Consider the following 12,824-nt stretch of genomic DNA (forward strand, 5'->3'; position numbering starts at 1 on the left):
GAGTGGAATGTGTGGAGGAGTGTGTGATGTGACGTCAGAGATGAATGTGTGAGGATCAGTGGGTGTGTGTGGAGGGGGATGAGTGGTCCTCTCAGAGAGGCAGGCCTTGGGGACCTTTCAGGCCTTTCTGATGGAGCTAGTCATCAGCATTTAGTGTTACACCTCTTAGTGGAGGGAAGCTAGGCCACACACACACACACACACACACACACACACACACACACTCTCTGAGGATATTGATTGATAGGCTTTACGGGGAGGTTTAAGACTTAGTGTTTGGGACGGCTGTGTGTAGTTGTACCAAATTCATATCAGACATTGTGCTCGCTAGACTGGATTTTTTTTCTGATTTATTTTCTTCTTGCTCCCCCCCAAAACAAACAAGCACCCTCCTCATTTGCCAGGACCACAGATGAACACAAACACATTCTAGAATATTCCCCTGTTTATCTGTGGCCAGGTTAGAGGCTTGACAGAGAGCAGGAGGAGAAGACACCACTTAGGACCACTGGACCTGCCATTGGCCAGCAGCACCCAACACTGTGCCACCCAGCCAAGCCACACTATTGTGTGAGCTGAGGTCAGCTCTTCTAGGGCTGAGCCAGTATGAACAGCACAGGAGAAGCTGGGCTCTCATTACTCTGCCCCAGTCCTGCTCTCTCACTTCCCATTCAAGTTGACTTGGCGCTTGTCACTTTTTTATTGTCGCTGATGGAAATGGAAATATTGCTCCTCATCCCCACCCACTCCCTCATCTACGCACATGGACAGCTGAACTCTACACACTCACTTTCTTCCTTTTCCACCCGGCCGACCTCAAGCAGATGGGTCCCCCCTTATGTGCCGTGGTTCTGCTGAAGGTTTCTTCCTGCCTAACAGGGAGTTTTTTCTTGCCCCTGTTGCCATTGTGCATGCACTAAGGGGGTCTAGGCTCTGGGCTCTGTTAAGCGCCTAGAGGCAATTGTATTGTTATGGCGCTATACAAATTTTAAAAACAATGAACCGTACCAGTTAGGTTACCAATAAAAGGTAAGCCTACTACTTCTGTGCTTTCAGCCAGCTGCCTGTTGACATTTTCAGACAACAGTGAAGCTCGCTTCTTTTGCACAACACAACTTTTAAAGGTAAACTTTCTATTCAGAAGCTTTTTATCAACCATTTCTCCGTATCGCGCTCACCATCACTCCTTAATGTTAGCTGCCTGTTGACATTTTCAGACAACAGTGAAGCTCGCTTCTTTTGCACAACACAACTTTTAAAGGTAAACTTTCTATTCAGAAGCTTTTTATCAACCATTTCGCCATATCGCGCTCACCATCACTCCTTAATGTTAGCCTTAATGTTAGCCTACTACACAGTTTGCAAAGCCAAAAAGAACGTTAATCTTAAATAATCTTTTTTTTTTCATATTTATAGGAATCGATTTTTGGAATTCTATGAATCGATTTAGAATCGGAAGCACTTGAATCGCGATACGAATACTAACACACACACACACACACACACAAACACACATACACCCTGCATGTATGTCTAGAGAGTGTATACAGAAGCTACCTTCTCATTACGGTCCAATATTGAGAATTTCATGTACACGTCAGCCTTCTCAAAGAAAGCGTAATCCTTGTCTTTTGTTATATTTTGAGGGCTTGCGGAATGTGAGTGTGCTGGCAGGCTGTGTGTTCCTTGGCTACTGTCTGTGTTAGCACTGATGACTCAGAGCTGCCGCTGTCACCCTCTGGCTGGGCAGGGGCTGGGTGGCACAGAGGAGGTAAGAACACAATCAGTCTGATACATAGACACAGGAGAGAGCTGAGAGCCTGTGCTGTCCTCCAAAACAGTTTAAAGCAGTGGGTTATACTTGACTGGAGAGCTGTGGGTATATTGTGATGGTGTAATTCTTATGATATGTATTTTGGTCTGTGGGCAAAGGCAATGTAGGAATTTGTGTGTGTATGTGTCTGTTAGAATTGCTGCTATACTGTATGTGAATGCAGATGATTGACTCTGGCGCCAGAAACACTTGACATTAATAGGTTGTAGACAGGAAGGGCTGGTTTATCAGCACAACTGTCCCTAAATAGTCTTATTATTTTTGATGTTACAGAATATCTTCCTGACAGGAACACATACTTAACTATAGACATCAAGTCCAAAACAGGACAGATTTTTTTGTTGCCTCATTCACATTCAGTATATAAGTATCTGAAGATCTGTTAGATAACCTGACACTACTCACCATTGGGTTTCAGTGCCAAGCCATTTTTCTCTCTCCCGTCTGAGTAAAAAGGAAACCCTGTCTCATTAAATATATATAAGTATCAGATCATACCACATGGACTTTCAGCTGAAAGCCTTGCAGACAAATCCCCAAGACAGGTTCATTTGTCACTTGTGTGTAAGTGTACATTATTAATGCCACTTTAGCAAAGATATGAAAGCATGCCTTTCTGCTTGACTGATGCTTCTACATCTCCGTCACTAACAGATGACTCCCAAGTTTTGGCCCCTTGCTAGTAGACTTTATATTTTGAACCCAAAAGCTCTTGTGTGCTGTGTTGGATTTCAGGATGTTTTGCATCTTTAATTGGAGCTTTTCTTGGTAAACAACATGTTCTGTAGCTTATTAGTGCTGTCCCATGTCCTATACGGACCAGAACGAACTGAACGTCTGCTAGCGAGGCCCTAAGCTGGGCTGTGCTGCTGCAGATCTGTAATCCACTGCTGTTTAAGGGGCCCGGTTTGCACAATCATGCCATCAAATATGGCATGCATGTGGAGCTGGACGCGGTGCCTCCTCTAATCTGATCCCCCATCTGAGCAGCTGGCCCTAACGGCACAGGAGCCATGAGTAAATAAAGCCTCTTGCTCTCCCTTCACAGCTACATGTGGCTTTTTGGGATTATGAATTCACTCCGAGTTTGGATGGTGAAGTGTACTGAGCATGAGACATATTGAAGGGAAAAAAAAGATTTTAAGCGCTCAGTTTCTGTAGGATAGTAATGACTATTTCTTTCTGATTGGGGTAACCTAGAGACTACTTAAATTGGCTCATTTAGTAATGACTATTTCTTTCTGATTGGGGTAAACTAGAGACTACTCATTGGCTCATTTAGTAATGACTATTTCTCTCTGATTGGGGTAACCTAGAGACAACTCAAATTGGCTCATTTATTTGTAGCATCCCTCTCCTGTAGCAGCAACAAAGAGTTCATGTGACCTTGGGATGGGGTAGCTCTTCCCTTCCACCACATCTTACCTCTTCTCCATCTTCTCTTCAACTCTCTCATTCCTCATTCTCCATCGCAGCAGGGGGGGCCTCCTGCCTCTTGTCCCCCTCATTACCCCCACCCAAACGCACAGGGCTGGGACAGGCTGAGGGGTAGGGGTGGGGTCAACTGATTACAGCGATCAGGCTGTCATTGCAATGATGTGGGGGTGGGGCCCCCAAGCCACTTGCCTGTCTCTCTGTCTGTCCTCCCTACTGCAGTGAGGCCTCTAATCAGGGTCGGTGCAATTGTGCAAAACTGGCGCTCAGTCAGGCTCAATGGTGGAGACTGGAGTGCTTTGGGTTCCACTTATAAAATGAAAAAGATCAGAAATTCTATTTGATTTTTCTTTGTGTTGTTTCTTATTCATTCCTCCATGACTGAAGTAAAATATTAAAGGCAGGAGCTGGTCAATATAAAACTTAACTCTTCATTGGTTCAGATGCTGGCTGCGTGTTGGATGTTATGCTGTGATCAGAGAAACTTCTCATATCCTCATGTGTGTTTGTTAAGACTCAGCTTCTAATATCAGGCGCTGCCTCTGTCACCCCGACGACCCATATACTGTGCTCTGTTGCCGGGTGACTGATTATATGATGAGACAGACTGAGGCAGCGTCTGCCCCTGCTAGTGACAGGGCGATCCCTCAAACAGCGACCCACACACACACACACACACACACACACACACACACACACACACACACACACACACACACACACACACACACACACACACACACACACGCCATGTCATCACTGAGCAGGCTAAACAGTACAGACAGTGACAATGCCACTGGCTGTTTGTCCTAGCAAAGCAGTCCCAATACTGTCTCTAATCCTTGCTCAAAACAGTATATACAGTTCAGTTCTATCATGGATAGATACACTGGCATACATTTCTCCATCAAAAACTAGGGATGCACCGATCCGCTTTTTTCACCTCCGATACCGATACCGATATCTGAGGTTTAGTATCGGCCGATACCGATCCGATACCGATATTAAAAAAACAGCGCAAAACTATGGTAACTGTGTGTATGTGTGTGACCACAGAGGGAGAAATGAGGAGTGCATGACATGAGATCTTGGTGCATTTTTTGCTCATTTGCTACTTAACATCATCTCTAGTCATCACTATCAATTCATAACATAGGCAAAAAATGATCACAAATGATGTATGTTCTAACTAGCGCTAGTGTTCATATTAGTTAGCAATCATATATCCGCTAGCGTCAAATCATATATCCGCTAGCGTCAACTTTTACGTTACATTGTAGAGGCTCAGCATGGTGACCTGCAGTACCGGTTCTTTCAATACGCACACTACGCACGTTGCGTAGGGCCCTGCGAATTTATTATTTATAATAAAGGCCCCGTGGGGAAAAAAAAAAACGTGACAACGTAACTGTTCATCGCGGACGTCAGATAGCTACCCATGCGCATCATTGCATCATTAGTGTAGAAAGATGAAGCGGAGCTATCCCTCGGGGAATGAAAAAAGGAAGAGGAAGGAACTTCAAAATGAACTGCGGGAGCAGCAGTCAGGTAAAACCTTTAATTCTCCTCTCCTGGTGGGAGAGAGGGAGGGACAGTCCGTATTAGACCTACAGGGCGGTGAGCCCTTGGGGATCCCCGGTCTCTGTGTGCGTCTTGCTAGCTTCTATAATTTTAGTTGTAGCCTTGTATAGTTACAACTGCACTTAACAAAATGGAAAGTAATGGATACATATTGACTAAGATTGAAGTTTGTTTGCTTGGATAGCCCACAGGCAAATATAGACGCAGATACGATTTATTCTTGGTGAATAAATAAAACTCGTGAAATATTATGACAATGGTGCTAAATAATAAACACTTATTAATAGAGTGAGTTCATACCGAGAAATATCAAACTGTTGCTTGAAGTATTGGTTTGATGTTTCGAGGTTAATACGTTGTTTATTATGGCATTTTACTCTCCTTTCATTTTATAAAGACACGGTCATTGTAAATCGAAAACATGTCGTTTTGTTAAGCTCAAGTCTTCTCACGACTCAATTTGTTTGCCTAGCAACCACTTCAACAGAAAACGGACAATATGGATCTGCTAAATAAAATGGTTTTAATTCCAACAGAAGTGATTCAGAGTTTGTAGTCTTTCTATAACAAGTTGCTTCTTCTGAGAACCTTGGCATATTTTCACTGGACCATTGAAGATTTGAAAGTTACAACCAAGGGGGGATGAGTGGAAGCACTGGGTGTCAGGTGCGACGGTTGAAAATTTTGGGGGTTCAGTTAGGAGGGCCCCTTGGCAGAATTTTGCCTAGGGCCCCATGGAGGTCTGAACCGGCTCTGGTGACCTGTCAATGTATTGGCTTTTTCTAGTCTGTTAAAAGACCCACGATTACCAAAGCAGTATTCTTTATCTCCCTTTATTGTGCATTCATCAATTTCCATTACATGACGATGCATGTGATCCTACCTATGTGTGTGTCTGCAATGAGAATGGGGACTAATTAGCACTGCACTGAATTACTTAGTTATTGCTACACGATAACAATTACACAACTAATATTACTCGATACATATAATTGTGGACATTACACAAGGCAACATGAATCTCATTCATAGCTCATCCAGTCGAAATCTTAACAGGATGAACCCATCTCTATTACAGCGAATCAACATCAGGACATTTATAAATCTCCGCTTAGCATGCTAATCGCTACTAATAGCAACGTGCACTCATAATACACTACCTATATACATAAACATAAAAAAAAAAAAAAAAAAAAAACGATACCCGATCTAGAAATGTCTTCAATATCGGCACCGATACCGATACAAATATCGGATCAGTGCATCCCTATCAAAAACTGTACGTGTCCTTTAAATGAACCAGAAAAGCACTGGGCTTTTATGTCCATGAAACCCTCTCTTTCCTGTCAACAAAGAAGGCATTTTGTGAAACCCATCTGATTTGGCTCTGGTTGGTTTGACTGAGCATCTCCTTGCAGTTCTATTTTCCTTTTCCCCTTTCTCATGCCTCCCTCCTTTGATTCTTCTCTCAATCTTTCCATCCCCCCTCTTTTTATGTCTCCCCTGGTGCTCAGCAGACCAGTTGAAATGGCTGGGTCAGGCTCTGCAGCATGTGCACAGCCTAGGGGGGTGGGTGGGAGAGAAGAGAGAGAGTCAGAGGAGAGGCATAGACTCTCAGCACCTGCAGCTCTGAGCCTGCCACGTTGTCACGGAAATCCCCATCCAGCAACCGTTGCTAAGGTGCCATGGATTGCTCTGGCAGCGTCAGCACGTGGTGCTGTGCGGCTCCGGCTTAGAGAATGTCATTGTCACCAGAGGATGTGCCACTGAAGGTGAACGTTGGCGCGGCACGCCTGCGCACTTGTGGAAATAGAGGTGACACCACGTTACTGCGTCCAGGGTGTCATATCTTGTTTTCAGATCAGCTTCTCCATCATCACCAGCGTCCCCAGTTCTGCTGATGGGAGTGTGCCTGCCTGTTCATGTGCAAATAAGAGTTTCACACTGTCAGCAGAGTTCTCTTTCCACCCCAGCTATCTCTGTCCTCCTCTCTGTCATCAGCCCCTGATCTGCACCACAATGACCAAGCACATTTAAGACAACTGTTCTGACTGCTGAGGGCCATCAACTTTAAATGGAAAAATGCTGGCATTACATTTTGACACATCATGAATGTAGACAATATAAGAAGAGCTCTTGGGCTATGTAATCTTTTTTACACAGAATGGCCGTATTAACAAAACACAGCCATTTCAAAGAGATGGACATTCCTTCCTAGCAATTATTTCATGTTTCTTATAAAAAGAAATACAGGATAGAGTCATAGCATGGCTAAGCCTAATTAGTCAGTGTACTCATGTCGAGCTGTTTGACTGAATAATGTGCTTATACATACACACATAAAGAGACATAGGGTAGTTAGGGACATTAATTTGAGTACATTGCTACTGATGCGTCTTTTCATCAATACATAAGGTTTATTGTTGGTGCCCTGATGCCAAGTGTTGGTTCAATGTTGCTTTCAAAGCCAGGCTCCACTGTTGGTTTAGATGAAGGAGCAAAGAGCGACTCAGAGAGGGACTCAGGAGGGTCTGTCCATCTGTCTCTGGTCTCCAGCTCTCTCTCTGAGACAAGTGACACACACACACACACACACACGCACACACACACACACACACACACACACACACACACACACACACACACACACACACACACACACACACTCACACACACACACACAAACAGTTTCTGGTCCAGACCAGTGACCCCCTCTAGTGCTCAGCCTGAGGCCCATCTGCCTCTCTCTCTCTCTCTTACACAAACACAAACACACACACACACACACACCTGAGAAGAAAATGATCCTTACTAATGTGATAGATAGATGGATAGATAGATATATATACATTAGCATAACACACACACACACACACACATACACTCAACCATGGAAAACTGCAGGGGTTGCTATTGCCTTGGCAACAAGAATGACGAATAGGATCTTCCCTTCTGTGATGCTGCAGTCCCTGTATGGAGACATTATTCTCATATCCTCTCAAACACACACACACACACACACACACAAGCACATACACACACAAACACACAAACACACACACACACACACACACACACACACACACACACACACACACACACACACACACACACACACACACACACACACACACACACACACACACAAACACAAACACATACACGCACCAACACACACACACATCAACACATACACACACAAACACACACACACACTTACACACATACACACACAAACACACATAAACACAAACACATACACACACACACACACACACAAACACATACACACACACACATACACACGCACATACACACAAACACACAAACATATACACACACACACAAACACGGACACACACAAACACACTCCTTTTTGAAAAGAATCTCTTTAACAGACACATTACTACTGACACCATCAAACATAAACACTTTAATTAAACCGTCTCTGTGCAGTGCCGGCATTCAGGCACCCAATAATTACTAGCCTTTGGAAACTGTTTTTGAAAAAGGCTAGACATGTCCACAAGTAGCACAGCTAGGGTGAGTAGATGTCTAGATTTAATAGGCCTGTTTTTTTATCAGGATGAGGAGGGATGAGCCACAAATGTGGTAGTTTGTGTAATTAGCCTTGAGTGTTATTGTGGAAAATCAAGATGCTAAGACATGAAATAGCTATTTCAGTATATCTCTCATGGACAATTATTTACTCATTAGGACTGACTGACAAGTCAATGTCAGCCATTTGAATCGTTTAGGGATTAGTATGATGAATATAAACACATACATATCCCCCACAAACACAATCTCACACTTCTTATTAGCCATCAGTTCTCTCTTTCTCTCTCTCTCTCTCACACACACACAAACACACACACACACACACACACACACACACACACACACACACACACACACACACACAAACAAACACACACACACACACACACACACACACACACACACACACACACACACACACACACACACACACACACACACACAGGCTCACCCCTCCTCCACTTACATCCTTACTCCCTACATTTAAATGGTCCAATTTCTGGATGCCTTAACTCTCCGTACTTCCTCTTGTGTTTCTCCTCCTTCACAGGAGCTAACCCTACCTCTCTCTCTGTCCTCCTCCAGATCATATGCCTGCAGGACTTCTTTGGGGAGGATGACGTGTTCATCGCCTGCGGCCCGGAGAAATACCGCTATGCCCAGGATGACTTTGGGCTGGATCAGAGTGGTAAGGCTACCGCAGCCTTTCTAACTGGTAGGCCTGATTACGCACTAACTTCCCTCCACATCTCTTTCTCTCTGTCATCCTTTCAACTCCGGAGGTCTCTCAGGGATCTTCCTAGTATAGTATTCTCCTCTTTCCCTCTTCATGCACCTCCCAGAGGGCAGGAGTGAGTCATCCATGTTTGTTTATGTATTTGTTTATTTTTTGTTGGTTTATTTGTTTCTGTGTTTTCTTTCACACGTAAGTATGTGTGTACATAATTCCATTATGCCGTGGTGATACAGTATTGCTTACTGATATGTGGATCCCAATACTAACTGGCCAACTACCATACTGACAAGTAAGCAACACAAATGCACATATATTCTCACGCTCTGAGATCTTCGTTCCCTGCACGTACCAAGACTGATTTTAGAGATAACATGTTATTCCAATGGGTCGCATCCTGTTTTAATGGAGTCATCTCCACATTCCCCACAGCAAAGAGCCACTGTCTAAACTAGCTCACAACATGCAGTAGTTTCTGTAGTATCTCTGGCCTACTTTTTAGCCCCTGATCCAGTTAAAGTAAACTAGGGCCTTTCCAAAAATACAGGCATACTTTTACTTCTCCTGATAGTAGTTTTTTAGCCTGTCTGCAAGTGAATTCCTGAAATAATTCAAATGACAACCCACTCAAGAGCACTAGCTGATACATCTGTGGGAATGTTTCCATGGCCCGGCTGTCAGTGTTCAAAACATTTTTCTTCTTTTATACATGCAGTATGCAGCTCTGTTCTCAAGCTGCATTACAGTTTTTTCCAATCGTTTTAGTTCTTTTACCTATACCATGTTCACATTCCTAAAACACTTAACACATGACATCGAGCATACCAGTAGACCATGTGAACCAAACTGTGGATACTTGCCCCTATGCTTATATACAAATGCTGGCAATGACACCTTCTTCCAAAATTCATGGATACCTGTCCAAGGCAATGTTCACTACCGGCAAAACACTGTGCAACTACAGCATATTTTACCAATGTTGAGATACTCTGTCCAAAACAGTTAACTTTCAGTTGAAAATCTAACTTATCAGTAATTTAGATCACTGTAGATGGAAAGATGCTGCATTTGGACAGACAAATGAAGTTATATGCTTGAATAAGAAAAAGTATTATTATTTAAAGGCACCCAGTGCAACTTTCGAGGCTTAAAAATAAACATTCAATTTCTAGTCTTTTTTACACGTAGTAAGTTTCAATAACTCCATACCATTACATATCGACATTCAAGGAGCAAAGATGAGACGTCGTTGTGTGGTGAGAACTGATAGAAAATCGTAAACAACAACATCGCCGCCATTTTTTCCCCAAATCTTTATTTATTGGTGCCACCAATAAATGAAGCAGGTTTCCAGTCAATGGAAAAATGGCCTCTCCCCACCGGCGATTGTTGTTGTTTACGATTTCCTATCAGTTCTCACCACACAGCGACGTCTCATCTTTGCTCCTTGAATGTCGATATGTAATGGTATGGAGTTATTGAAACTTACTACGTGTAAAAAAGACCAGAAATTTAATGTTTATTTTTCGAGTCTTAAGCCTCGAAACACTTGTCAATTGTGACATCTATTGTGAGAGGCAAACCGACATATGAACACAAGCTAAGATTCTTGGCTTGGATTGACATATTTCAGCATTTTAGAATTATTTGTTTACTGTCATATAACAAACTTTATTACTGTAGTCCAAAGAGTTTGTCTGTGTTTTTCTTTTTTCAATGCAACACTACAGGAAATCTACACAGCAACATTTTAAATATGCAATTGGCAATGCTTCAAGATGTTAGTGTTTTTTAGGTCATTGTGTTCTGAGAGGAAACATGTGTTAAGTTATGGCAGCATTGGTTGTGGTGTGGTTGTTGTAGTGCATTTTGCACCAAAGGTAAAGTGATATGCAGATGTGTGTGTCTCTAAAGCCCACTGTGTTAAGTGATAGGGAAAAGTGACCATGGTATGGGTACATGACCTAAAACGATAGGAAAAAACTGTTATTTTGGCTTGCAGACTTCTTACTATCTCTACAGAGGCAAACATACTGTAGATGTTACTGTTCCTGAATAGTTGTTTTCACTATTACAGTACTGCTCTGCAAGTCATAGGCTATCAGTGAAAGACAGTGATGCAATTACAGTAAATGTAAACCCAAAATAGTGAGATCTGCAGTACTGATTTACTCAACAGTGAGATCTACAGTACTGTTACTGGCAAAATACAGAGGACATCATGGATCAGCATTACATAGGACTACAGCAGACTTCTATTTTCTTTTCGTGTGCACCATAGTTCTTGGTGAATTGGCATGGAATTACTTTTTTGAAATGCAGCTAGACAGGCAGAATTACCGACTTTTGTGATTGTATGGGAAAATATGGCCTTTCACCACTCCCGCCACTCCCAAGTCACTGTCAACCCCATTAAGGATTTTTTCTACGCATGGAGATGGAAGGTCTATGACCAACGCCTACAGGGCCAGATATCACTTTTAGAGGCAATGGCAGCTGGGTGTATGGGCATAGCCCTCAAAGACATCCAGGCCTGGATAAGGCATGCACAAATATTTGTAATCCACGGTGTATGGCAAGATAAACCATATATTACGATGTTGATGAAAATATGTTGTGTTTGTGATTTGTTTATTGATCTAATATAACGTAATTTACATTACAAAAATCGAAAATTGTTATCCTCAGTTTCTGATAAAACACTCATTTACTGTATTTGCAATTACAGTAAAATAAATGTAAAACACTTGTCAATTGTGACATCTATTGTGAGAGGCAAACCGACATATGACTCAGCAGATTCTTGGCTTGGATTGACATATTTCAGCATTGTAGAATGATTTGTTTACTGTCTTATTACAAACTTTATAACTGTAGTCCAAATAAGTGTTTGTCGGTGTGTGTTTTTTCTCTTTTTTCAATGCAACACTACAGGAATCTATGCCAAACTGGAGGACACAGCAACATTTTATATATGCAATTGGCAATGCTTCAAGTTGTTAGTGTTTTTAAGGTCATTGTGTTCTGAGAGGAAACATGTGTTAAAGTTACGGCAGAATTGGTTGTGGTGTGGTTGTTGTAGTGCATTTTGCACCAAAGGTTAACAGTTATGCAGTGTGTCTCTAAAGCCCGCTGTGTTAAGTGTTAGGGAAAAGTGACCATGGTATGGGTACAAAACCTAAAACGATTGGAAAAACTGCAATTGATCAAGCATAAGCTAACTTCTGCTGCAGCACATTCTCCTTCTCCTTTCTGTGAAAAGCTGAACGACTGTATTGAAGGGTATTTTAATGGAGAGATGGTTTCTTGAATCACTCATCACTGAGCCCAGAGAGCCAGTTTAATAACTGCACCTAAGAGAACTGGGTCACTTCCTTCAGGTCCGGTTCTCCACATCCCCCTCTGGTCTTCATACACAGACACACAGGCACACACACACACTAACACACACACACACTCACACACATACTGACACACACACACACACTCACACACACACACACACACACACACACACTGACACACACACAAAATTGCTTTTCAAAAGGATACTCTCATGCTTGTACATTGTAGTTTTTTGCTCCCTTGCTGCTGTCATCCATCATTTTTAAATGTTACATACTGTATGGGAGTCATCCATTTAGGTTTCCTCTAACCTCTGAATATCACATCCCTCAAGTG

General features: G+C 42.6%; 1 protein-coding gene across 1 annotated transcript in view; it reads left to right on the forward strand.

The window, feature by feature from the left end:
* dclk2a (doublecortin-like kinase 2a) overlaps window positions 1-12,824 on the forward strand; it is a gene marked incomplete at its 5' end in the record, with an annotated part of 58,410 nt that overhangs the window by 25,228 nt on the left and 20,358 nt on the right. The window contains one exon of the mRNA XM_080836688.1: window positions 8,996-9,125. Coding sequence (XP_080692814.1) covers window positions 8,996-9,125 — 130 coding nt within the window. The remainder of the gene's footprint in view (window positions 1-8,995; window positions 9,126-12,824) is intronic.

The sequence above is a fragment of the Sprattus sprattus genome (genome assembly GCF_963457725.1).
Source record: "Sprattus sprattus genome assembly, chromosome: 4".
In the NCBI taxonomy this organism is placed as follows: Eukaryota; Metazoa; Chordata; class Actinopteri; order Clupeiformes; family Clupeidae; genus Sprattus; species Sprattus sprattus.